This window comes from Solea solea, chromosome 18 (assembly GCF_958295425.1).
Source record: "Solea solea chromosome 18, fSolSol10.1, whole genome shotgun sequence".
Classification (NCBI taxonomy): Eukaryota; Metazoa; Chordata; class Actinopteri; order Pleuronectiformes; family Soleidae; genus Solea; species Solea solea.
The window spans coordinates 90,280-116,473 of NC_081151.1; the positions used below are offsets into that span (position 1 = coordinate 90,280).

The following is a 26,194-nucleotide window of genomic DNA, read 5'->3' on the forward strand; positions in this document are numbered from 1 at the left end:
AAGGCAACAATTAAGGCAAAGATTCAGAAATAAAAATGAAAGGTCAATTAAATTCAATCCAGTGAAATAAATAATAATGACTAATCCTAACAAAATAGACGTTTAATTATTATTATTATTATTGTTGTTATTAGATGATATGTAATTATATCAGCAATACTGTAAAATAATATATAACAGGAATGTAAATGTGTTATAAATATGATATTAATATGTTTATTTAAATGATATGTTTGAAAACACGTTTATACACTGACTCATAATAATCATAGTTTATAAAATGTTGTTTGTTAAATTACATTAATGATGGTTTATTAATAATTATTTCACTCTGAGGTTCAGCCTAGTTTTATCATTAAAGTCTGTACATTTCAAACGTCTGTTACATTATTATTATTGTTGTTGTTTGTAACGTGTCTCCTAATATATCTCTAATATTTACTGTGACGTGCCGCTGACCTCTTGGCCACGTCCCATTTCTTTCTCAGTGGGTTCTTTTCTGGTTAAATAAAAGGTAAATAAAAACCTGCCTAAAAATGGGAGTTAAGACAAGGTCAAGGTTCGCTCCACGACCTCCGGACCATCAAACACCCACAACAAAGCAACATTTGATTTAAGACATTTAGGATTTTTGGATTTCTGCTTTTACTCCTCCTGGTCAATTTCTGCGGGAATAGCACACAACTCCTTATATGGACTTCCTGGGAGGGGGGGGTGTTTATAGGTCACATGTTCATGCTTCGCCTTCTTATTGGTTGTTGAGTCAAATAAATGATTCATTTTAGATTGCGTATTTAAAAAAAAAACACAAGAGTAGCGATAATTGTGCAAAAGTCACAAAATAGATTTGTTTTCTTTTATTTTTATTCATAAAAACGAATCAAGGGAACTTTGAACTGTGATGTATTTAAAACATTTCTTTTCAATTCAATCCGATTTGAAAGTGTTTTGGTTTTTTGAGCATTTTTTGCTTAGGTGTGTTTATAAAGATATATATAACCCTAACCCTCGAGGTTGTGCTGACAAAAAGACACATTCTTATAGCCCCTGTATAAACATTTGAACATATTAATGGAAACTAACGGTAAATAATACAACAAATTATTTAAAGGATTTTTGTTTGTTTGTTTTATTAGCAGAGCGTGCAGTTCTCGCTGAGATTTGGACGCTCGCTCTTACTAGAAACATAAAAACACAGACGTTAGAAGAAGAAAAAAAGGCAGAAAGTTCCCAGTGACAGTGAAATATTGTCTGAGAAGCAGCAGCCGTGCTTCTCTCTGTGACTCACTAATGTCGTCTCTTAACAGCCAAATATAAATAGTACGCCCAGGACTATATAACCTTATGTGCTTCGATCAAAGGTCACGGCAGGTGCTGAGACAGGTGATTGTCTTTGGGTGGAGCGTCTTGCTCGGGCTCGGGTGGTGGTCACCAACACTGTCATTCATGTGTGTGTGTGTGTGTGTGTGTGTGTGTGTGTCTGTGATAGTATCCAAGTGGAAATCTCCCATGTTACTGTGCTTGTGAGTTCAAAGGACACACAAGCCCTGCCCTTGAGTGTGTTCCTGCGAGAGCGCAGCAGCAGTAGCAGCAGCAGTAGCAGCAGCAGCAGCAGCAGCAGCAGCAGCAGCAGCAGCAGCAGCAGCAGCAGCAGCAGCAGCAGCAGCAGCGTTCTTTATCTGGTGGAGGTTCTGCTGCAAGTCGGCCACTGCAGCCTCGGTCAGCCTAGGAATCACTTTCTTCTGCTGGAGCTCGTCCACAGACCACAGCCAACATGCCTAAGACGGTAAGATGTCCACACTCTTATGTGACACTGAAATGTCTCTTCTCCAGGTCTGAGATAAAAGACAAAGGTGATGGGTTTAAAGGGAAAACCGTTTGTGTTGATTGTTCATTTGGTTTGTCTCTCTTGTGGAACAAACTCTTCTTCTCTTTGTGAGTGGTTTCCATGAGGCAAATATCCATATTTACTCATTAACCACAGGTAGAATTTGACCCATGCTACACATTCCTAGGAGAAGAAGAGCTGCTTCCTGGCTACAGCTCGACTGACTGCTGCTTGTGTGTGTTCGCTCTTGCATTTGTGAAAATAATCACTGGTTAACTTCAGAAACACTGGAATGAATGCCCTCAGTGAAAGTTAAGCATCAAACTGTGTGTGAACTGATAAGAAAAGCCATTACCAATGTTACTCCGCATTTATTTTGACTCTCCAAGGAGAAAAGCCACTGCAGAGAGGTCGTATTGAAGTCCGCCTACATTTGACTGATGATAAACTAACCCCAGTTAAACAACTATGAGTCATGGTAGCATGTGTTGCCTTCATTATTCTGGAGTATGTTGAAAACTTAAATCCAACCTAAAAACAGCTACAAGGATTCAATGGAGCGACGTACTCGTTGGTTAGAATAGGTTTTACTGCGTCCATATATCTATAGTCAATGATTTTGTGAGGAGCAAGTTAGCTGACACATGAGATCATAGAAGTTAGAAACCTTTGAGAAACTTTTATAAATGTTATGCCCCAGGTTTCAGTGAGTTTATCTTTATGACACCCGGGGCGTGCTCAAGTGTAACTTCATAAAAACCATTGTGTAACTGCCACGGCGTTGATCTGGCCTGGTGTCATGCACTTTTCCTGTTTCTGTCATTCATTATGCAAAATACACTGAATGAGCCTTTTTTTGTTTTTTGTCGTGTTGAAGTTGGGACGTGTAGAAGTCAGATATTTGTCCCCAAAATAATGTTCTTTTCATAAAAGTGGCAACTTCAGCGAGGATTTTGCTATTTCAATCCGTGTAGGGGCACCCTTGTGACTCTTTGCAAGGGCAGTCCAAAGTCTAATGAGATAGTGAGCAATTATGGTTTATGAACAATCCACCTCAAAGCTCCACATTAATGTTATCCCACACACAAATGACTGAACTATTTATCTTTTATTTACCACCCAAAAAGTTGTTTTACATAATGTAATCACTCATAACCCATTTTTCAAACATTTTATAATCATTGTTTAATCTAAGTTTGCGTTCAAAACAACATAATACTACATTAAAAACAACTACAAATGACAAAAAGCCAATAGATAGAGGACAGTCCAAAATCAATGAAAAATGCAGTAAAAATCAGGTAAATTACAGATGGAAACGACTGTACATATTTCTAAAAATATTTATACTGTCCTAAGTAAGTTTTACTTATGTTTTACTTACTTGTTTAGTATTAGTTAGTAGTTGAACTTTATTGTCATTGTTAAAAAAAACAAACAAGAAAATTAGTTAGGGTTAGAAATGAGAGAGTAAACTCAACACAGCTCATCAACTAAAGAAACAACAAATTTCTACTCCAGTAAAAAGAACTTGCACTATCTTCTTGGACCACCAGAGGGCTGCAACCCACAGTTTGGGGATCAGTAAACGAAAACAGCTAAAATTGTATTTAATTCAAAATGTTTAAATGCTTTGAATGAATGGAAGTTTTTTGTGTGTCGCAGGTCAACGTTCGCGTCACCACCATGGACGCAGAGCTGGAGTTCTCGTTCCACCCGTCCACCACAGGGAAGCAGCTCTTCGACCAGGTCTGATATTCAATGTCATGTAGACGATGGAAACTACAAGACACTGAGTCAAAATGAGAACTTTTATACTCAGAAGAATTAGTTTCTTAGTCAAACTTTCCATTTACAGTTCCATTTACATTCATTTTATGTCATATTCTGTCTTTTCTTGGCAGAAATTGTGATATAAGTAGTCATTTAATGTGTCCAATAATAGTTGAAAGATATGGCTAACATCTCACAGTACAAGGGGAATGTGGTCATTTTTAATAGTTGAGTAATTATCTTCTTATCACGTTATCTTTTTTCGATAGTAATCACCAAGTAATGGGAGGTGTGGAAGGATGAATTTCAACTTTATGATATAGTTATTCATATAATGCTCTCATGTAACATTGTAACACTGATAAACAGAGACAGGTGGAACAGATCAAGGTTTGTTTTATTAAAGATCATCAAAGAACCACACAGAGACAGAGTTTTTGCCATTTTACTGTCATTTCCATGTTGTATTTCGCTGCCTTGATTTAAAGTTGTTATTTGATCATTTTCAATTAAATTAAACCGATACTGAAACAAAATAAAGATCATGTCTTAGCTGTGTGTCTCTGTTCTTCTCCCGCTGCTTGAAGGTTACAAGGACCATCGGACTCCGTGAAGTTTGGTACTTTGGGCTCCATTTCGTCGACATCAGAGGACTCACCTCATGGCTGAACTTTGAAAAGAAGGTGTGTTTGTTGTGATTGCTCAGGCCGTGATAGCAAAGCAAAGGTTGGAGTATGACTCAAAACACAAAGAAGGGCCCATGAAAAGTGTCAGAAATGAATTCTGCTGCTCTGTATGGAAGCTCTTCCATATGGATTCTCTTCCTTATGGAAGCTCTTCTGTATGGAAGCTCGTCCGTATGTAAGCTCGTCCGTATGTAAGCTCGTCCGTATGGATGCTCTAGGTGTGAACGCAGCATGACAGCGCCTATTTTCAGACAAAGGATACAAACAAATAATGTTTCAGAGGCAGAAAAACAACAACAACAATTTAAACAAAAATCAACAAAAGCTGCGTACTAAAGCTTTAAATTACACAAAATATAAATACAATTCTAATCATCCTGATAAAAGGAATACTTCACCGATTTGCATTTAGCTTTGTTTTACTAGAATAGAGGTAGAATTTTTGAAAAGTTTACGAGTTAAAAAATATCGTCATTCTTTTTTTGTCACATACCCACCACTGACACTTTCTGTTGTCCTGTTAGCGTAACTGTTAGCAAAGATGGCGGACACTGTTACATTCTGGGAATGAAGTCCCGTCCTCCTACGGGTGGCTCTAAAAAGTGCGGAATTAGCGCTGCAGTTTCAAGCCTCAGACCAAGTGTTACTGGTGAGTACGTTACAAAAAAAAGAATGAAGATATTTCTCCACTGAGGCTGGGAAGCACACTTTTTCAAATATACTTCCCCTATTTTAGTAAAACAAAGCTAAATGCAAATGGTTGAAGTTTTCCTTTAATAACAACTATGATGGTGACATGTGCTCAAACTCTGAGACTGAAAAAACTCATAAATTAATGTACATTCATCTACATACAATTTATTAAAATCATAAAAACAAGTACATACAATAATAATCAATATGTTTCATAAAAATGTGTTTCTTTACTATATCACCTGTGCTGAGCTACAAATTATATATAATGACATTTAGGGTTAATAGATCGTATCGTTCTAACAAAAAACTGATTGAAAAATAAACCTTCACAATCTTCATATATATATATTTATATATATGTGTGTACATGTACAGTATTTATGTATGTATGTATAAACCTGTCCTGTTTTGTCCCTGCTGTCTTCAGGTAATGTCCCAGGACGTGAAGAAGGAGGTTCCTCTGCAGTTCAAACTGAGGGCCAAGTTTTACCCGGAGGACGTGGCTGAGGAGCTGATCCAGGACATCACCAGGAGACTCTTCTTCCTGCAGGTGAAGGAGGACATTCTGACCGAGGACATCTACTGTCCTCCCGAGTCTGCCGTGCTGCTCGCCTCCTATGCCGTCCAGGCCAAGCACGGAGAGTACAACAAGTCAGTGCACCACTCGGGTTACCTGTCCACCGAGCGCCTGCTGCCCAAAAGGTGAGTGTCAAACAGTGGGTGGGAGGAGTCTGCAGCTTGACTGTGTGTGTGTGTGTGTGTGTACCTGGTATTCCTTATGTTGTGGGGTATGTAAATGGGGAATTGTCTTCATTATGGGGACAAAAATAAATGAATGACTACATTTTAAACACCCAAAAAAACACCAGCAGCAAACTAAACAAACCATTTAAAGGTATTGCATGTCTGCTGGCATGACTGTCTCACTCAAATACAGACACAGATACACAACCTTTCTGACCTGCATGTTTCTGATGTTTCCTTGAGTCAAATGTTCAGCTCATCAACAAACACAGGGAAACACCAGTGGGAAACCCTGATCGAGTTGAGGGATTTAAGATAGTAGATCTGTTCTGCAGAGAGAGAGAGAGAGAGAGAAAACAAAAAGAATACGCAACCTGCTGCGTGATATTCCTGCTCACATCCCGGTGGATGACGAGTGGGAACACAAAATGTAAAAAAAAATTTGCTTTTAACCATAACGTCTGTCAAGTACATCTGATTACGCCAAAACTCCATCACATAAGATTCTGATGTTCACACCGGGTTTGGTGAGTTTTTGTGCAAAGTGCATTTAGATAGTAAGAGAGGGGAGACTTTGTGTAAGGTCATAAAAGTGCAGTTGCTGTTATTTTGTTATTTTATCAGGTTTGAAAAAGCAAAGCAAACAAAGTAATTTAATTGTCTTCTCCTTGGAAACTCAGTTCCATTTACACTGACTGTCTACATCTGTGCTGTGTTGAAATCCACATTATTTTTCCTTCCATTTCTACTCTGTTTATAGTGTAAAGAGGAAGAATTGGAAGAGATCCAGTCTGATAAACTTGATAATGACTCACTTATTAGCACATGCACTGTTACTATTTCCACATTAGCCGACAAAAGGCAGCAGCAGAGAGGAAAGTGTTTTGAAACTGTTTGATTTAGCTGTGTATGTGTTGTGAGTGTATGTTTAGCTGTGTATGTGTGCGCATAGACTGTTTACATGTGATCGCTCGTCTCTCCCCTCAGAGTTCTGGAACAACATAAGCTATCCAAGGAGCAGTGGGAAGAGAGAATCCTGGGCTGGCACAAGGAGCACGGATCCATGCTCAAGTGAGTAACCACACATACCCATACTCATGTGTTGTTCACTGATGAAACTCATTTTCTTTACTAAATCAGTATTGAATTGGCCCTGAAATCAACACCACAAATAAGAAAACACTACAACAAATACAAAACACAAAGGTTACACAACTGCAAATCGCAAAACACAGCCAACTTTTCTACTTTTGTTGTTTTTTGTTTTTTTGTTTTTCTGTTTTTCTGTTTTTTTTTTTTGCTGCTGTTGTGTTTTGTTATTTGCAGGTGTGTTTTTGGTGGTGGTTTGCACTTCAGGGCCACCATTGGCCCACAGGCCAGACGTTGGGCACACCAGATCATTTCAAATGGAGTGTGTGTTGTGTTGAGCTGTGTGTCACCTGCACAGGGAGGAGGCCATGCTCGAGTATCTGAAGATTGCTCAGGACCTGGAGATGTACGGCGTCAACTACTTTGAGATCAAGAACAAGAAAAACACGGACCTGTGGCTCGGAGTCGACGCCCTGGGACTTAACATCTATGGGAAAGACGACAAGTACGTTTTTTTATTTATTTATTTCCATTTCATTGGTAAAAGTCCTGGACCTGGTGACACACGGGTGTCGAGAGATCAGGGCAACACTCGAGCAGTCAAACCTCGGTCACTGACCCAGTTCAGTCGGTCAGGTTTTCAATAAATCTGAGCACATGGATGTTGTTTTTAACAAGAGGTCGTTAACCTCGTGTATTTGCCTGGATTCTACTATGAGTTTCCTGTCTAAAAAAATTCTCTTAAAATATAAAAATAAAACAAAGAAGCTGTTAAAGGTGAGATTTAACACACATTCACATACATACCGTCTGTTTTAGTTTTTAGAAACATAAAAATAACACAATAAATTGTGCAGTGCTAAAGTAACCTTTATTAAGACTGAATACATTCTGGAATAGAGAATGTTTTGAAAGTATCGTTTAACACTAAATTAATTGAATTTTGTATATTTGATCCTGGTTGTCGGACACTTTTATGGAACGTTAACTCTGCAACATTTACTGTGTCATGAAGATTTAAAGAGGGAGTATATACAACAAACAAGGCCACCATATCAGACAATTAAAAACATTATTTACGTAAAGTGTAGTATAGAGAGAGAGAGAGTTATTTAACCCTGGAGAAAACCCACATACACACAAGGAGAACCTGGAGAAAACCCCCCCCCACACACACACGAGGAGAACATGGAGAAAACCCACACACACGAGGAGAACATGGAGAAAACCCACACACACACACAAGGAGAACTTGGAGAAAACCCACACACACGAGGAGAACCTGGAGAATACCCCCCCCCCCCCCCACACACACACACACACACACACACGAGGAGAACCTGGAGAAAACCCACACACACACGAGGAGAACATGGAGAAAACCCACACACACACACACACACACACACGAGGAGAACTTGGAGAAAACCCACACACACACAAGGAGAAGCTGGAGAAAACCCACACACACACATGAGGAGAACATGGATAAAACCCACACACACACACACACACACACACACACACGAGGAGAACTTGGAGAAAACCCACACACACACACAAGGAGAAGCTGGAGAAAACCCACACACACACACACACAAGGAGAACATGGAGAAAACCCCCCCCACACACACACACACACGAGGAGAACCTGGAGAAAACCCACACACACACACACACACAAGGAGAACCTGGAGAAAACCCACACACACACACGAGAAGAACCTGCAAACTCCATGCAGAAATACCCTTGTTCTGACTGGGTCTCAAACCCAGGTCTTCTTGCTGCAAAGGTTCTAAACTGCTGGCCACCGCACCGGTTTAGTGGTCAGCCCATTTCAAATGTCTCACATGTTTTAATCATCTCTCTTTTCCGTCCTATAGGCTGACTCCAAAGATCGGATTCCCCTGGAGTGAAATTAGAAACATTTCTTTCAGTGATAAGAAATTTGTCATCAAACCCATCGACAAGAAAGCTCCAGTAAGTGTGTGTGTGTGTGTGTGTGTGTGTGTGTGTGTGTGTGTGTGTGTGTGTGTGTGTGTGTGTGTGTGTGTGTGTGTGTGTGTGGGTCCAGGTTTACAAGGAGAACCTTGTCATTAAAGGTTCAACAACAGGACCAATACAAGCAGATATTAAATTCATGACTGCAACTTATTATTATTTACATTATTGATGAATCTGTGGATTATATTTTCATTTACTCCATGAAATGTAAGAAAATTGTGTGACAAAATCCTCAAATGTCAAACCGAACGTTTCCAGTCATTGAAATGTTTATCAAATTTTGCTCTACGTTATTTGTACGAGGAAATCATATTAAGATTAAGATGAAGTTATCGTTCATCTGTATTCTGTATAAATAGCTTTGAATCTTTGAAATGTGCATGTCAACAAATATCAGTTTTAATAATTAAAATTTTCACCATTTGTTTTAATCTATGTTCAGGATCAATAGCTATTTAAATACCCCAATCAATACCTAATTCAATTTATTTTTATTCTTCTTCTCAGAACAACTAACAATTTATCTGTAAAGTTCCACCTTCTTCTTTTGTGATGTCACGTAAATGAAGAGGTTCTTTTCCTTTCCTTCCTCCTTCATAAGGATTTTTTATTCTACGCTCCGCGGCTGCGAGTCAACAAACGCATCCTGCAGCTGTGCATGGGAAACCACGAGCTGTACATGCGCCGCCGCAAGGCCGACAGCATCGAGGTTCAGCAGATGAAGGCTCAGGCCAAAGAGGAGAGGCTGCAGAAGAAGATGGAGAGGTAGAGGAAAGGTCACTGAGTCACAGGAGAGGTCAAGAGTTAAGCTCAGGAAGTGAGTGAGATGTTGTTGTTGTTGTGTGTGTGTGTGTGTGTCTGACGTCCAGGGATCTGCTGGAGAGTGAGAAGAAGAAGAGGGAGCTCATCGAGAAGGAGAAGGAGCAGATGGAGACTGAAAAGCGGGAGATGATGGAGAAGCTTTACCTGTTTGAAGAGACAACCAAGAGGACAGAGAGAGGTGAGACCAGTGTTCCTCAGAGACCCGGTGCTCAGCATGTTTTGCATGCAGGTGTGTTTGAGCTGGGAAACCAGGAAAGGTTTGAGCCTGCCTCAAACCTGCCCCACTCTAACATGGGAGACTTTGTAACAGATGTTTTAATCCTGAGAAAGCACAGACAAGTCAAGACGCAGGACTACACACTTGATGTTTAATCAGATTCCAGGGTTAAAATCATGTCTGTTAATCCCTCATACTACACGATAATCTGTTCAAATCAGCCTCAAATAAGGAATGCAACCCAACTGTCGCTCAGTGAATGTTTTCTCTTTTTTGCACCATTCTCTGTAAAGAGATGACTGTGTGTGAAAACCCTTGTGGATTAACAGATTCTGAAATCCTGTTTATAAAGTCACTTACGTAAATCACCTTTCGCTCACTTTGAACTGTCAAAGCCAAAAAGCTGGGAATCAGTGCGTTAAGTGTTAAATGAAGTTATGTTAAGTGTTATTTCAGAAGTAAAAACATTCCAAATTCTTTCATCCCCCTGTTTTCAAACACTGTGTTGGACTCTGACTCTGTCCTGTAGAGCTTCAGGAGCAGCTGGACCGGGCCAGAAAGCTGGAAGAAGAGAGGCGGAGGGTGGAGCAGGAGGCAGCCCGGCTGGAGACTGAGAGGATGGAGGCCATTATCGCCAAGGAGGAGCTGGCCAGGCAAGCTGAGGACCAGCTCAGGAGCCAGGAGCAGCTGGTGAGTGAGAGCACCACGCACTCAAATCCCTCACGTGAGAAAACCCGAGTGAAAGAAGGACACGCATCATAAACCGAGCATAAACACACATTATATTAGACTAATACCTGCTTTTCCCTGCTTAACTGGGATTAAAATCATCTCATGAGAAAAGGATTCAAAACTCTTTCTCACACTAAAACAAGACCAATATTATCTAAGTAAATTTAAGGGTATAGTATTTAATTAACACTCAAAGAGTCAGGCGATTAGGACCAAATACGCTCTGGAATAGTGTTAAATTTAATTTAAATTTGTGTTCAATTATTCTTAAATTATTAATAGGAACTGGTGTTAAATTACTTTAACGCTGCACAATTTACTTAGGTTAAGTTAAATGTGAAATCTGAATTTGAAAATTAAGATTTAATGACTCTTACTTTTTAATTTATTTATTTATTTGGTTTAAAATCGGTCATGTTGGCCAATTTTGATGAACTGAGCGACACTTATGGTCTGATGTGTAGTGAACTTATATTTAAATAAATAAATAACACATAAACTAAATGTTAAATAGCGTGCAATGTATGTCATGACAAAAATAAAGTTTTAGTGACTTAGCAGCCCTTTAACACAGCCAGGTGGGTTAGCTGAGTTAGCAGTTAGCACTAGAATGTAGGATTAAGTTAGTTAAATCATTAAAACTGAATCATTCTGGTTTGTGGGCAAAAAACATCATCATTTCCAGGTTTTATGAAACACTGATCAACATTTTTCACACCAAATAAGTAAATAGTCGACAATTGAATCAATAATGAAAATAATAGTTACAATGTTGTGCTGAGGGTAACCTAGCGTACCCAGGAGCATGGTTAGCACAGTCAGTCATTGTCAACCTCCACTTTTGTGTTGGAATTCCAGATTTGCCCGTAGATCAGTCCCGGTGCGTTCCAGCTGTAGTTTCCAAGTTAAGGGGGCATTCCCTTTAAGGCTGAACAACCTCACAAACCCCAACAAAGATCACTCATTTTAATGTTTAATGTCTTCACACATACACACAGTACTGTTAAGTTTGGATCGTTACATTACATTACTTGTCATTTTAGCAGACACTTTTATCCAAAGCCAGGGGTGGAGTCAAACTTGCGACCATTGCGACCATGATGTTTTTTGCACACAGGGTACCGGTCTTAACCACTGAGCCACTCCACTCCAATCCACAGACGTTGCTATGTTGTTGGTTTGTGGAAACTCCCACAAGTTACAATTTACTGGTTTTACAGTAAATTACATTGGTGTTTTGTTCCAAATGAAACTTCCATTACATTCCATGTCATTTAGTAGACGCTTTTATCCAAAGCCACTTACAATTCGTGCATTTCAACATTTGTGTACAAACAAGAGCTAGAAGTAAGCCAAACTATAAAGTGCTCGTCATAAGTGCTTTTTTTGTGTGTCGTTGTCTTAGTGTCAAAAGGGTTGTGTTTTTAGTCGGTGGTGGAAGAGGTCCGCATGTCGATGGGGAGCTCGTGCGGACAGTCATGAGTTCTGTGAACGCCTCTGTGATCCTCTTAGTGAGGGGGCAGCACGCCGGTTTTACTGATGCAGAGTGGAGTGGGCGGGTTGGGGTGTAGGTTTTGATCATGTCCTGGATGTAGGCTGGACCGGATCCGTTTGTACTTCCGATATAACTACTTATACTTTATTTTCCTTATATAATGTATCTGTGTCTCTCTTCATATATAGAACCAGAGCAAACTCCTAGTGTTGTGTAACCTGGCAATGAACCTGATTCTGGTTCTGATCTGTCAAACCAATGAACTGCTGTACCTTTTAACTTCAAGACTCATGTATGATTTCCTTCAGTTTGTGACCATTCATTTAGAGAAGATCATTCATATTTGAGCAGGTGAACAGGTGTCTTGGTCTCTTGCTGTGGACACATGTTTTATGCCTCCTTCCCTCAGGCTACAGAACTGGCCGAGTACAGCGCCAAGATCTCCCTGCTGGAGGAGGCTAAGAGAGTCCAGGAGGAGGAGGCTGAGATATGGCACTGCAAGGTGAGCCGCAGTCACATGTCATCGAGGAGGTGAAGGCTTCTTAATGTCACACAGATGAACTGGAACGTTTACCAAATTGACCGTTTCCTTCTTTTGGCCCTTTCATTTTTCGAGTATATTTTTACACCAATGCAAATCTGACACTATAGTATTTCAAATTGCAGTGTTTTAAAAGTCACTGTAATGTGCTTGTGTGAAGTCGAGGATAGTTCAGACTTTGATTGTCCCTCGAGGGGAAATCTAGGTTGCAGTTGACAGTAAAAATACAATAAAAAACAAATAAACACAATAGCAAGGAAATTGGACAACATAGACGCACACACACACACACACACACACACACACACACACACACACCGCAACCAAAGCTGACGTAAAACAACATCTGGCAAGATTTTACAATAGATACAATAAAAATGATTGTACATGGAATAAACAGTTGTGTTTAATTCTTTAGGCACAATAAACACATCGTCTCATATTTGCAGATGGGTTTAGTGAATTCTGCTGAAGACAAGATTTATGTCACATTCATTTATAGTTTTTGTTTGTTTTTGCTTGTTTCAGTGAAATCATTGATCATTGTTTGAGTTAATATCCAAGAGTGGACAAAACGGAGACATTTTCACTTGACTTTCACTTGTTTTCCTGTGGTGGGGACAGGTTTGTGCCAAGACTAACAGACGCACTCATATTGCACTTTATTGACAGTACTGATGGAGATTGTCTAAAGTGAAGTTTGGCTGTTCTGTTTGCTTCCTTGTTTTATGTGTAACTGCGTTCTGTCCCTGTCAATCTTTAATCCCAGGCCAAGGAAGTGGAGGAGAACCTGCTGAAGACGAAGGAGGAGCTGCACTTTGTCATGACCACCGCAGCCGTGGCTCCCGCACCTGCTCCTCCCGCTTCCTCCTCCTCTTCTTCCTCCTCCGACAGCGAGAGCGACCACGAGCACAGCGAGGAGAACAGCACCTACAGCGCCGAGCTGCACTCGCAGAGCATCAACAACCTCCACCACCAGGAGGAAGAGGAGAGGATCACTGAGGCCGAGAAGAACGAACGCCTGCAGAGGCAGCTCATGGTGAGTTCAGGCTCTGACAGAAATACATACAGGACTTTCTGTCCTTGTCAGTTTAGACCAGAGGTCTCAAACTCGTGGCCCACCGTCCACATGCGGCCCCCAACTCAATGTAATGTGGCCCGCCACTTCATATCTGTGAGAGAAAATTCTAATCTTCAGCCATCTTTAAGCTTAATTACGCACATATTCTTATAAGACATTAAACAGCCATAATGTACAATAAGACACAAGGGAGGCGCCTTTCACGGTTCCCTCCCTACATGACAAGATGCCCGGCCTCTGGACCGGATACACTAGCTCAAGGATTAATAACTACAGTATATGATGATGTCTTGCTGTACTCCTCAGATCTGAGTTGTTTACAATCAAGTCACTGACTCCAGAGGCTCCGTCCCAGGTCGTCGTCTCATAATCAGATGTCAAGTTATAATATGGTTATATGGTCCATAACCTCCTCTGCTTCTAGCTCTATTATAGACAGAATATGAAACTGGCTAATAATTATACATTAGGTTATATATGTGTGTGTGTATATATACTATATACTGTATATTTATATATATATACTGTATACATGAGGGTTATTGCATGTATTAACATTAGAAATAAGTCCATTTTATTTTTGCATTCATTTGATTACCACTTAACATACACTGGTAACAGCTGCTTTACATTGTTAATATGGACTGAAAAACGGTCGTGAATTTCAAATAAATGCAATTTTAAAAATAATAAGCACAATTAATGATTGAACATCTGCAATTTAAAAAAGTTTACTAGCTTTAAGGAAAACAACGTTATGTTCATTGGCTCACTGATACTGATGAGATTGACAATCTGATGATGAACGACAACATGAGGTGATGAAGAGGAAGTTTGAATTTCAGTTTCCAGCCCTAAGTTCTTAGACACCACAAAAATATAGATATGCAAACCTTGATGTGACATGCAGCTTAAGATCTCTGAAAAATCTCAAAGAAATTCAAAGAAATCATGTCATTATTATTAGTCACTCCTCAATAACAGCACATATCATTTGTATTTGACAAAAGCTTTCATTTTGAACGGTTTTTTTGATTTTCTGTTTTATATCCTGTCATATTGAAGTCTTATTTTACAGTATTTCACTCATTTGTTGTCATTATATCATTGTTTTCAATCTGTCTTGGATTATTTGTATTAATTTATATTATTATTGTCGTCTTTAGATTTGACTGTAAAGAAGAATTTAAATAAGGCGGCCCTTGTTGTGTGTAAATGCCTAAAATCCGTTCCCTCCGCAGGCCTTGAGCTCAGATCTGGCAGAAGCCCGTGACGATAACAAGAAGACCAAGGACGATCTTCTCCACGCCGAGAACGTCCGAGCCGGTCGTGACAAATACAAGACGCTGCGTCGGATCCGTCAGGGAAACACCAAGCAGAGGATCGATGAGTTTGAGGCTTTGTAGAAACTTCAGACACTCAAAGATCTCGCTCTCTCTCTCTCTCTCTCTCTCTCGCTCTCTCTCTCTCTCTGAATTACCTCATTTCTCCGTCCCATTCCTACAGCTTTTAATTTAAAGTGTGATGTTAATGCAGCCACAGCCAGAAAAAAAAGACCCAGAAAAACATGGAGCTGATATTTCTAATTGTTGGTTTTTATCAGTTAAACTTTGTTTTATGTTTTTCTTTCTTTGTAGCCATCAAACATCTCCAATATTCTGTGAAGTCCAATATAAACATGCTCCAATGTAAACATACTGTAAACATGCCATAAAGCTAATTAAATACATTTCATGGAGTAAATATAACATATGGTAACCACGTATAGAGCTGCAACTCATTATTATTTTATGTGTCAAATGATTTCATTTCTCTGATTATTTGTTTTAGCTAAGTGAGAAAAGTCATACTATATTACCAAAACATTAATACAATAAAATATAGATAAACACCAAATTCGGACTTTTCAGAGGCTGAAACAAAGAGATTTTGGTGTTTTGTTTTTTGCTTCATAAATGAATAAGTTAATGAATTTAAAGTGATTAATTTTCTGTCAATCAATCGTCTACTGCCCCCTACCTCAACTCTCTTATGTAACCTACTTTATAATAATGTTTAAATTCATTGGCTTTATGATTGATTTTACATGATCAAGGCTTTATATGCAGAGTTTCTTTTAATCTCCTGAAACCTGACTTTTTGTTTGGAATGCATTTTTACTCCTAAATGTCTAAAATGTCTATGATAAATATGATCTAATATAAAGTATATAAAGTATAAAAAACTGTATAATACAATGAAGCCAAAACAAATCTAAAACTGTGAAAAGAATATACATTTATTTTAACGCATCAAAGGAACAACACACACATGCTTTTAGAACATGGCTGTGCAAAATAAAAGAGTAAGCGGTTCAACATTTTCTCCTCTATGTTATTTGACGTTCATTCACACTGAACTACACAATCACAATCTGTTAAAAGAAAAATGAAATGAAATGAAATACAAAAGTGTTGAAAAATGAAGAGCACACAGTAGACTCAGCTGTCTGCTGTCATCATGTGAGTCATGTTAGAAGACGTCTGACAGAGAATCCACAGCCTTTCACATGTTTACTCACTGACTGGATGGGCTTGTCTTTAGGTTGCTAGACAACTTGTGAAGCCAGTAGTGCTGGTCTGTTTAAATAACCTCTGGGTAAATATTTTATCTGCGAATGAACACATAATGCACCAGGTTGTATTTGCTGGGGTTACCGGCCCTGAACCATCCGGGTGTGCGCTTCCTCAGGACTCACGAGACCATTTGTTTTGGCTTCGAGGGAAAAGAGGGAGTAAGATGATGATGATGATGATGAGTGCGTGTGTGCGCAAAAAGGTGAGCTGTGGATTTGAGCCATTATACTCCAGGACTGTGGGATTGCCCCCCCCACCCCCCACCCACCCCGTGTGTGTGTGTGTGTGTGTGTGTGTGTGTTCTGCAGGATCTAAATATATGCTGGTGACAAATAGTCCAAATACAGTAGCAACCCAACTGTGATGTGTGGGTGGTGCTGAGAGAGAACAGCTCCAGCTCAAAGTCCCGCTCTGTCGGATCTTGAGTCCGTGAGGAGGAGGAGAGTGACGCACACCTGCGCACCTGCACACCTGCACTCCAGGACTTTTTCTTTCTGTTTTCCATTGATTGTCTTCATGATCATGAAAAGACAAAACGCCAGGACTCTCGCCCTCATCATCAGCATCCTCACCTACCTGGTGGTCGGAGCCGCCGTCTTCGAGACCCTGGAGTCCAAACAGGAGAAAAGTCACAAGAGGAGGCTCGACGCCAGAAAGTACGAGCTAATGCGCAAATACAACTTAACCAAAGCGAATTTCGAGGAGCTGGAGCTCGTCGTCCTGCAGCTCAAACCCCACAAGGCAGGAGTGCAGTGGAAATTCGCTGGCTCCTTTTACTTCGCCATCACTGTGATCACGACAATCGGTGAGCAGAAGACACTTTGTGTTGTGTGTAGATGATGAAAACACACCTGTGTTTCATTACAGAATTATTGTCATTATTATTATTATTATTGTTGTTGTTATTATTATTATCAGTATTGTTATTATTATTATTATTATCATTATTGTCATTGTTATTATTATTATTATTATTATTATCATGGTTATTATTATTGTTATTATTATTATTAGGGTTTGAGCACAAGGTGCCCTATTGAAACTGATTATTATTATTATTATCACTGTTATTATTATTATTATTATTGTTATTATTGTTATTAATATTATTATTATAATTTGTATTATTATTATTATTGTTATTATTATTATTATTATTATTGTTATTATCATCCACATCCCCGCAAGAAAAACTCACTCCAACAACAACCACACACACATTTACAACCAGAGGCGTTTCAAGGTAGTTTGAGGGTCCTGACCTGTGAATCAGTCAGAACATGTTACCTCTTTCATAGCAGACAAATGTCTCCAGTATTAAAAACTAAAGAATTTTAGTCATAATTTTATGAAAATAAGTCTTAATATTATGGGAATAAAATCGGATTATTTAAGCAGAATCTCAGCTCAGCTGCAACCTGTCAGTGCAGTGCCTAAACACACAGCTGTATGCTCATGAAACGTGCGTAAACCAGCATAACATATTCTTTTTTTATTAAAGTGCCTAGTGCATTGTCAAAGCCATGTTTTGTTATATATTGCCTTCACATGCGCCTTTGTAAATCTATCTATCATCAGAACCTGACTGTAGTTAGTAGCTAACAAAATGCTGTCTAAAAACTAACTAACTGACTAACTTCAAACTAATAACTGTCTAACTACTAACTGACTACTGCCTAACGGCAGTTTAACTGTGTATGTGGAATAAACCTTCAGAAAGACAGTCGAGTTGTGCCCGCCGTTCCAGAAGGGAGTATTGAGCTGAAAGGATCAGCCGCAGAAATCTGGACAATCATTATTATTATTATTACATAAAGTGGCATCAGAGTTCACTTCAGTTTCAGGGCCCCTTTGGCAAATCTACTATTGAAATTCAAAGAAAGACATTAGATATTATGATGAGAAACTCATTAAGAAAAACTGGATTCCTTTATTTATTTTCCATTCCTTATCCTTAATTTATTGGATTTAGGACGGTCACATCAGATAATCCAGAGCCAAAACAATCAACACCTCAGCCTTTAAAGTTCCAGGGGTTTCGTTTTTGTGTAGTTTTGTGTGAAAATAATAAACTCAAACGTCACTTAATCCTCTAATTTGCTTCAATAGCTCAGTGAGTCGTTACATGAAGTTCTCTTCAGGCTAATTCAGGCTGAGAAAGTGACGCCTCTCTGGTTTATTTGCAGTGCTTACAACATCCCAGCTGACAACAATGTGGGAGTTAGTTACTAATGCCCTATAATGAAGCTGAATACTGGGGTTCCCGTCGATAAAAAGAGTTTATTTGGAGTTGGTGTGGAATCAAGTCGATCTACACTGTTGAAACAATACATTTTTATTATTTATTGAATGATTTCGCAGAACAGAGAAATTATAAACTTCTTTGTAAATGTGCCAGAAATGTGACTATTTATTCATCTGTAGTCCTAGATGTAAGCATGAAAACAGAATATAAAGGTTTAATTATAGGCCTTTACAATATTACTCAAGTGTGCGAAACATAATCAAACTAATAGCAGAATGTGTTCATTAAATCAAACACTGGCTGCATGCACGCAGTGGAACTCGTGATTGTTGGACTCAGCTCAGGTTCAGTCATGTCACCTGTCAGTACCACACTTTAGTTTTTTTGGATTTCTTTATTAAAAATGTGGTGTAAACACTTAAAATAAGTGATGATAAGCAGAAAATGATGAATGATTGTACATGGATTTTAGCCCTGGTGATAACACACACAACGTGTGACTATAGTTGTTGCTCCCCAATCAACCACAAATCAAGACTAACTGAGCTTACTTTAAGTGGAGAGCAGAAAAACTCTCATGTAAACACTTTAGGTTGATCACATCGCCTCAGACCCACACGAGCGGTGGCTCAAACTCAACTCTGTCAGAAGCTTCAGTTCTCAGCACTAACTCTCAGTGCTAACCTGTCTCCTGACCAGCCCCACATTCACTCTGCTTTTGACATTACATTACATTACATGTCATTTAGCAGACGCTTTTATCCAAAGCGACTTACAATGGAATTGAGTACAATCAACCAGGGGTGGAGTTGGACTTGCGACCATTGCGACCATGATGTCTTTCGCACACAGGGTACTGGTCTTAACCACCACTTAACCACTGAGCCACTCCACCCTTTTTAAACAGCTTTTGTCGGGCTCGTCATTTCGCGTCAATACATTAGCATCGGTGCGGTGTCTGCCATTACCGCAGCTTCTTGTTCAGCTGATGATCCGAATATAAATACCAGTGAAACAGTGAAAACTGTTTAAAAAAACTGATACCAGCAGAGGGCCGTGTCTCTGTGGATAACAACACCACCACACACTTTTATGGATGCACCTAGACACTGAGACACACAAACGTCATGTGATCAAACAGACACACCTGCAAACCTTCACACACACAAGGAACATTAACAGAAGGTGTGATGACACGTTTGTGCCACTCTTTTATTTATTTTTGATTTAACCTTTATTTAACCAGATAAAAGACACTGAAATACAAGAGTACAACTAGACAAACATAAAGTGCAGGAGTTGTGGTCGCAGTAACAATTTAAGGACATAGGCACTGTTCAATGGATTTCTGTTGTCTGTCTTTTAAGATGGAGCGGAAAGCTCCCAGGGAAATAAAAGCTTGCACTTTAAGTTCAGTTTGGAGGGTATTCCAAGCAGAGGGGGCAGAGAGTCATCCAGTGTGTGTAGCGTCTTACAGACAGAGAGGACATGGAAGCTTTGGCATACAGTTCACAGTGGTGGGTGAGGCGGCTACAGTGATGCCAGTGCTGAACCTCAGAGCACAATGATAGACTGGAGTCAAAGACTGTAGGCAACTGTTAGAGGCACACATGTACACAACATCGCCATAGTCAAGTGTTGGTAAGAACGTCGCTGATATTAGGACCTTGTTTCTATAAAAGAAACCAAGCTTCACCCTTCTGTAACACCTTTCATTTTGAATTGGTAAACAAATTCATTTCCAAGAGAACAACAACTTCATTTATGCATGTTATTTAAAACATAAATCTTGACTTCAAGTGTCTTTGGGAATTACTGCCCTAAAGCACACAATAACCGCATGTGTTGTCCTCCAGGTTACGGCCATGCAGCGCCCAGCACCGATTCAGGGAAAGTGTTCTGCATGTTCTACGCCCTCCTGGGGATCCCCCTCACCCTGGTCATGTTCCAGAGCCTGGGCGAGCGGATCAACACGTTGGTCAGGTACCTGCTGCACCAAGCCAAGAAGTGCGTGGGAATGCGTCAGACGGAGGTCTCCATGGCAAACATGGTGACGGTGGGCTTCTTCTCCTGCATGAGCACCCTGTGCGTGGGGGCCATGGCGTTCTCTCAGTGTGAGGGCTGGAGCTTCCTGCACGCGTTCTACTACTGCTTCATCACGCTCACCACCATTGGCTTCGGAGACTATGTGGCTCTGCAGAGGGACGACGCGCTGCAGAATGACCCGCGCTACGTGGCCTTCTGCTTTGTTTACATCCTGATGGGCCTGACGGTGATTGGAGCGTTCCTGAACCTTGTGGTGCTTCGCTTCCTCACCATGAACACCGAGGACGAGCGGCGGGACGCCAAAGAGAAGGCCTTGATGACTGTGACAAAGTCCCGAGGGGAGGTGGCTCGTCTCATACCTGTCTCCGCCTCCTCCACAGCTGTAGCAGACAACACTAGAAAGGCTAAAGATTTAAAAGGTGTCTACACTGAGGTGCTTCATTTCCAGACTATATGCTCGTGCCTGTGGTACAGCAGCAAAGAGAAGCTCCAGGGCTCCGTCACGATCCCGCAGGAGCTGACATTCTCCGATGCCCACTTGCAGCAGAACAGCAACTGCCCTCACTACATGGAGCCTGTATCGTCAGGCTGTGTTTGCAGTCCACGTCAGTGCACGAGCATAAACTCCATAACAACGGGCCTACACATTCTCTCTCCATTCAGGGTGTTTAAGAGACGCAGCTCCGTCTAGCCTTTCAAAACTGCAGATTTCACAAATACGTCTTCACGGCCAAGTGGACAATGAATACACAGCAGTCTTCAAAGCAAACCTTTGTGGTGCTATAATCCCAGCAACAGTAGGAGCCATAGATAAAGGGGGGAGAGCGCATGCAGCACTGTAAACAGCCAAATCTTCTCTGATGTTTGCAGCTGCTGCAGGGGCCGAGGAAACATGCTGCACAGAGGCAGTTCCAGTTTCATGATGATTTCATTTAGGTTTTATAGCCTAAATGTTGTTTTTAAACGTCAAAGTCTCTGCACCAGTTCAGACATTCTTCTGTTCTGGCCTCATATGAACTGCCTCATGGTGTCCTTACATTTTTTTTATTCAAGCCAACCGTGCTGCTGACACATTACTTCACATGACTCACATGTGTGGTTGCCCCTGTTATTGTGATTTTCTGTTATGTAACATCACAAGTGGAAAAGTGACAAACTGCAGCAGCAGCAGCAGTGATGTACAGTCATAGACGCACAAACTGAAAACAGTGCAGCAAAGCAGCAGCCTGACACGCTTTTACTTGATATTTGTTAAAGCTGCAGTGCGTAACCTTTGGTGATTGGTGGTTTTTCTTGATGTCATTGTTTAGTCTTCGTGAACAGAAACAATAATTACGTTTACATGGACTCAAGTCATCGGAGTAAAAGCCTGATCGGAAATAAAAATGAGGGAGACGAGAGGGCGGTATATCCACGTAAACACCACGTATTTCTGTTTTGTGGCTGCCGTGAAAAAGAATAATGAGCATGAAAGTGAGACGGACAGTGGACAGTGAGGGGACGAGCAGACACGTGGAAGTGAAAATTTAGACTCTTTACACTCCTTGTATCAAAAAAGTCTATTCTGCATCAGATCATTTGATTGTCCATGTAAACGATGGAATTGTAAATTCTAATCGGGAAGAAAACATAGTTATTGTAACATTAAGCCATGTTTCAATCATGGTACAGTTCAGTTTGTTAAGTACGGTTTGGAACGGTAAAGCTGAGTCAGGAGAACAGTAGCTTCACTTGGTAGGCGGGCGTGCTCTGTTCCCGACGGCCATGTCAGCGAAATACGTAGCACAATGTTGTACCAATGAACAACGTCATCGACTCAACAACAACAACAGAGCAGCTCAGTTTGTGGCTGTTTGTCAAACTTCGCCCAATTAGCTGACTGACGTGGGTCTAGCTCCACCCGTACCGTTACTCTGGCACCAAAACATGAAAGAGTTGGGGCCGGTTATTTTGCTATTATTCCTAGTGGAACTCAGCGGAAACACACCATTGTTTGTTTGAGGTGTCCTTCGTCAAGCAATACTATCAGACCCCAGCATATACTTCCCTTTTTGGACCTTTTGTGGCATAAACCCCGACCGTGTCAGGACCAGTAGTCCTCATGAAGATCAAAACCTGCTCCAAAGACTGTATACACAGTCAGGTCCTGGTTTTCAGTGAGCCAGTCTGAATATAGTCACATTTTTAAAAATGGTGCTGTATTTTACAAAGCAATTAACTATATGCACACTCTGGTTTCCAATAATCCAGCCCGACTATTTTGCTGTCAGCAAATTATGCAGAGATGTTCTACAGTCAGTGTGGGGCTGAGCACAGAGGAATGCAGCAGTCCTCACGACACTTACATTTATTTAAACGCCCTTTTCAACTTCTAAAAGACAAGGTTTTCAATCTATATTGGATATTTTTACCTGAAGTGTCCCCTGAATGATAACTGAGTGGAGATAAAGGAGCTGTACATGACGCTCTGTGCATGGAGTCAGTTGAGGCAGAACCTCATTTCTGAGGACCATGTTAAGTTTAGGACCAAGATTTGAATTGTGGTTAGGGTTAGGTCTCAGGTTAGAGGAACAGGAGGCTGACAACATGTTTAATTTCCCCTTACTTCCCATTTTTATAACTGTGATGCATTAGCATGTGGGGACAGCAGGTCAGGCATCTCCAGTCCACACCACTTTCACCAGTCGCACTCAAAGCAGCATGGGCTGCCAGACCAGCAGCGCAATAACCTGCAAAAAAAGTACACACATGGCAACTGTGTGATTGATGGAAAAGTAAAAATTAAAATTGTTTTTTGAGCCCATTTTGGTGTTTGGTGTTGTTTTAGTTTTGGTCCGTGATGTTTCTGCTTCATATATGGTCGCGGTTACCACACAAAACATTTCATTCATCTAACAGGAAATGGGATATTTTTGTGTCACATAAGAAAATGTCTTTGATCTTTGATTCACATGGATTTAAAGAAATTTATGGAAAGAAATCCAACCACAGCGTGGGCAGAATTACACAGAAATACAGCTGAACAGAAAGCAATACAACCTTAAATACAAAGGCTACAAGTATTATTGATGTCATCAATGGTTTGACCAAAGTGCAGGATTAAATATATAATGAAGGATGAATAGAAAAGACAAAAAGCAATACAATGCAATTTGAAGTGTTTAAAATCACACAATAGCCGATTAGGATCTCAGCTTAAATTAAGAGTCAAAATGTTTCTATGTTCAATTTGAGAGATTCAGTGTTTGAGATGAAATAATAAAATGAGTCGATTACATTAACATAGAAAAACTTTAAACATCTTTGCATTGAAACGTCGTGCAGGTTTTTTGTCCCACCCTGAATTTAACTCACTTTTCATTTTTGTTTTTCAGAATGAATAGATTTTGAGGTTAAGATTTTAAAATGTTTAAATATTTGAAATGTATGTGATGAATTCACATGGTCCTGCTGCCTCCACTTTGTTTGTGACAAAATCCTGCTGAATGTATAGAAAACACTTTATGGCACAGATGGTTTCCCCTTAGGAATCCTGACTGAGGTCCAGTTCCGGACAACGTACAGCAGGTCCTTCACAGTCACAAGCAAACTTACGTGGTTTGTGGCAGGATGTAAATCGAGTGAAGAGAATAACACAAAAATGTTATTTTATTTTCAAATATCAGAGATTTTGATTCACTTTATTTTGTGGTTCCATCAAATATCCAGAAATGCTGATGTAAATTTGTTTAAAGTACAAAGAAACTGTAAATGGAACCTGATAATCCATAATCACTTCAATGAGTTTTTTATATTTGTATCTGCACAAAGACGTTCTGACAGAAGATAAATCTGAGACCACAGATGAAAAACAGGAGAAGAGAAGGTTTAAACTTTTAATATACACTAGCTGGTCACTTTATTAGGCACACAGGGTTTTCTTCATACCTTGGTTGGTTCTTTTTTGAGTCTTTGTCATCATTTCATAACAGTCTGCACTTTCGCCTCTGGTATTTATGACTGAGTCATTTGATAAATATATACATAGTGGCCAATTTATTTGGCACACTTGTTCAACTGCTTGTTAACGTGAATATCTGATTGGCCAATCACATGGCGGCAGCTTAGTGTATAATAGGTCATGGTCCAGGTGAACGGCTGGATGATCTGTGGATCTTTGTCCTGTTTGATTTTCTGAGAGGTGAATGTAAGGCATGAGTCGAGGTGTCAATGACAAAGTTGGTGATGATTGATCACTGTTTTTGGACATGGCTACATTAAGCCTTTTAGAATGTCCCTTTCTGAAACTGCTGATTTACTGGGATTTTCGCACACAACCATCTCTAGAGTTTGCAATGAGTGGTCTCGAAAAAAGAAAATATCAATTCCATGGCAGAAAATGCCTTATTAAAGGCCACATAGACCGGAAGCTCCAATTAACGCTGCGTTTGTGTGTGTGTATCTGCGTCATTACCTCGTTTATGAAACCCTAAAGTTTCAGAACAACAGTTCAGCCACTGCTGAGAAAATAGTGTTGTATTGTTTTCCTGGGCTCTGCGAAGCGGATCGACACTTCCTTAATTTGACGTCGTCATCAGAAATCCTCACCACTCCTCTCACCCCCGTAGCGCCTCCTGGTGCGGGCACTAGTCCGGGCACATCCGGTTGCGTACATTCAACCGCAGAAGAAGAAGAACTACTCTCGTTGTAGCTGCTGAGATGCAGAGCATCCACCGTGCCAGAGGGGGAGCTGTGTATCTGAGAGCTGGCCTACCAATTACGTCACTTCCAGGTACCTGGCCAATCACAGGACAGTGGGAAAGCTCTCGTTGGCTGGCCAATCACAACACAGTCCACGTTCTGGGGGTGTGGTTTGGTCTGAAACAGCGCGGCTGACGAGAGCGTCAGTGAGGAGATATTTTGATCGGTTGTTTGCAGTGATTAGGAGGTTTTTAATCATGAAAACAAGTTAATATATGTAAGTAGACCTCCATAACTAACATATATATGTGACCATGAAAACAAGTTAATATATGTAAGTAGACCTCCATAACTAACATATATATGTGACCATGAAAACAAGTTAATACATGTAAGTAGACCTCCATAACTAACATATATACTGTATGTGACCATGAAAACAAGTTAATACATGTAAGTAGACCTCCATAACTAACATATATGTGCGATACAAGCATTCGATGTCACCTTTAATGCAAGAGGTCAGAAGAAAACGATAGAAAGAGGACAATAACCTAAAAATAAAGCCATCCAAGCAGTCTTATATATGAAATACTTTAAAGTAATACTTGAGTAAAAGTACAAGTATGTGACCAGAAAATGACTTTAATAGAAGTTGAAGTCACTTTTTTTTAAAAGTCTTAACGTTTATGACATTTAATTAAATATCATACCAAACCAAGTCGTCGTCTTCTGATTTTATTTGGTCGTAACGAGTAACAAAGAGAGTAAGAGGAAATGTAGTGGAGTAAAAGTATATAATAATATAAATAACAAAGTAAAGTACAGATACGTGGATTTTGTGCTTGAGTACAGAAACAACAACACTACGACCAAGCTCTGAAGAAAACCATGTGTGA

General features: G+C 40.0%; 2 protein-coding genes across 2 annotated transcripts; both read left to right on the top strand.

Annotated features, from left to right (window-relative positions):
• Positions 1–488: 488 nt before the first annotated feature.
• Positions 489–16,066, top strand: ezra (ezrin a). Its single transcript, XM_058614533.1, has 13 exons — positions 489–1,786; positions 3,494–3,577; positions 4,189–4,284; positions 5,411–5,685; positions 6,715–6,798; positions 7,175–7,321; positions 8,701–8,797; positions 9,423–9,586; positions 9,691–9,821; positions 10,390–10,550; positions 12,497–12,589; positions 13,398–13,667; positions 14,951–16,066. The coding sequence occupies exons 1-13, from the start codon at positions 1,775–1,777 to the stop codon at positions 15,113–15,115; spliced, it is 1,779 nt and encodes a 592-aa protein (XP_058470516.1). The 5' UTR covers positions 489–1,774; the 3' UTR covers positions 15,116–16,066.
• A 98-nt stretch (positions 16,067–16,164) lies between these two features.
• On the top strand, positions 16,165–23,418 carry kcnk3b (potassium channel, subfamily K, member 3b). Its single transcript, XM_058614534.1, has 2 exons — positions 16,165–17,129; positions 20,426–23,418. Exons 1-2 carry the CDS (start codon positions 16,841–16,843, stop codon positions 21,304–21,306), a joined length of 1,170 nt encoding a protein of 389 aa, XP_058470517.1. The 5' UTR covers positions 16,165–16,840; the 3' UTR covers positions 21,307–23,418.
• The last annotated feature ends 2,776 nt before the right edge of the window (positions 23,419–26,194 follow it).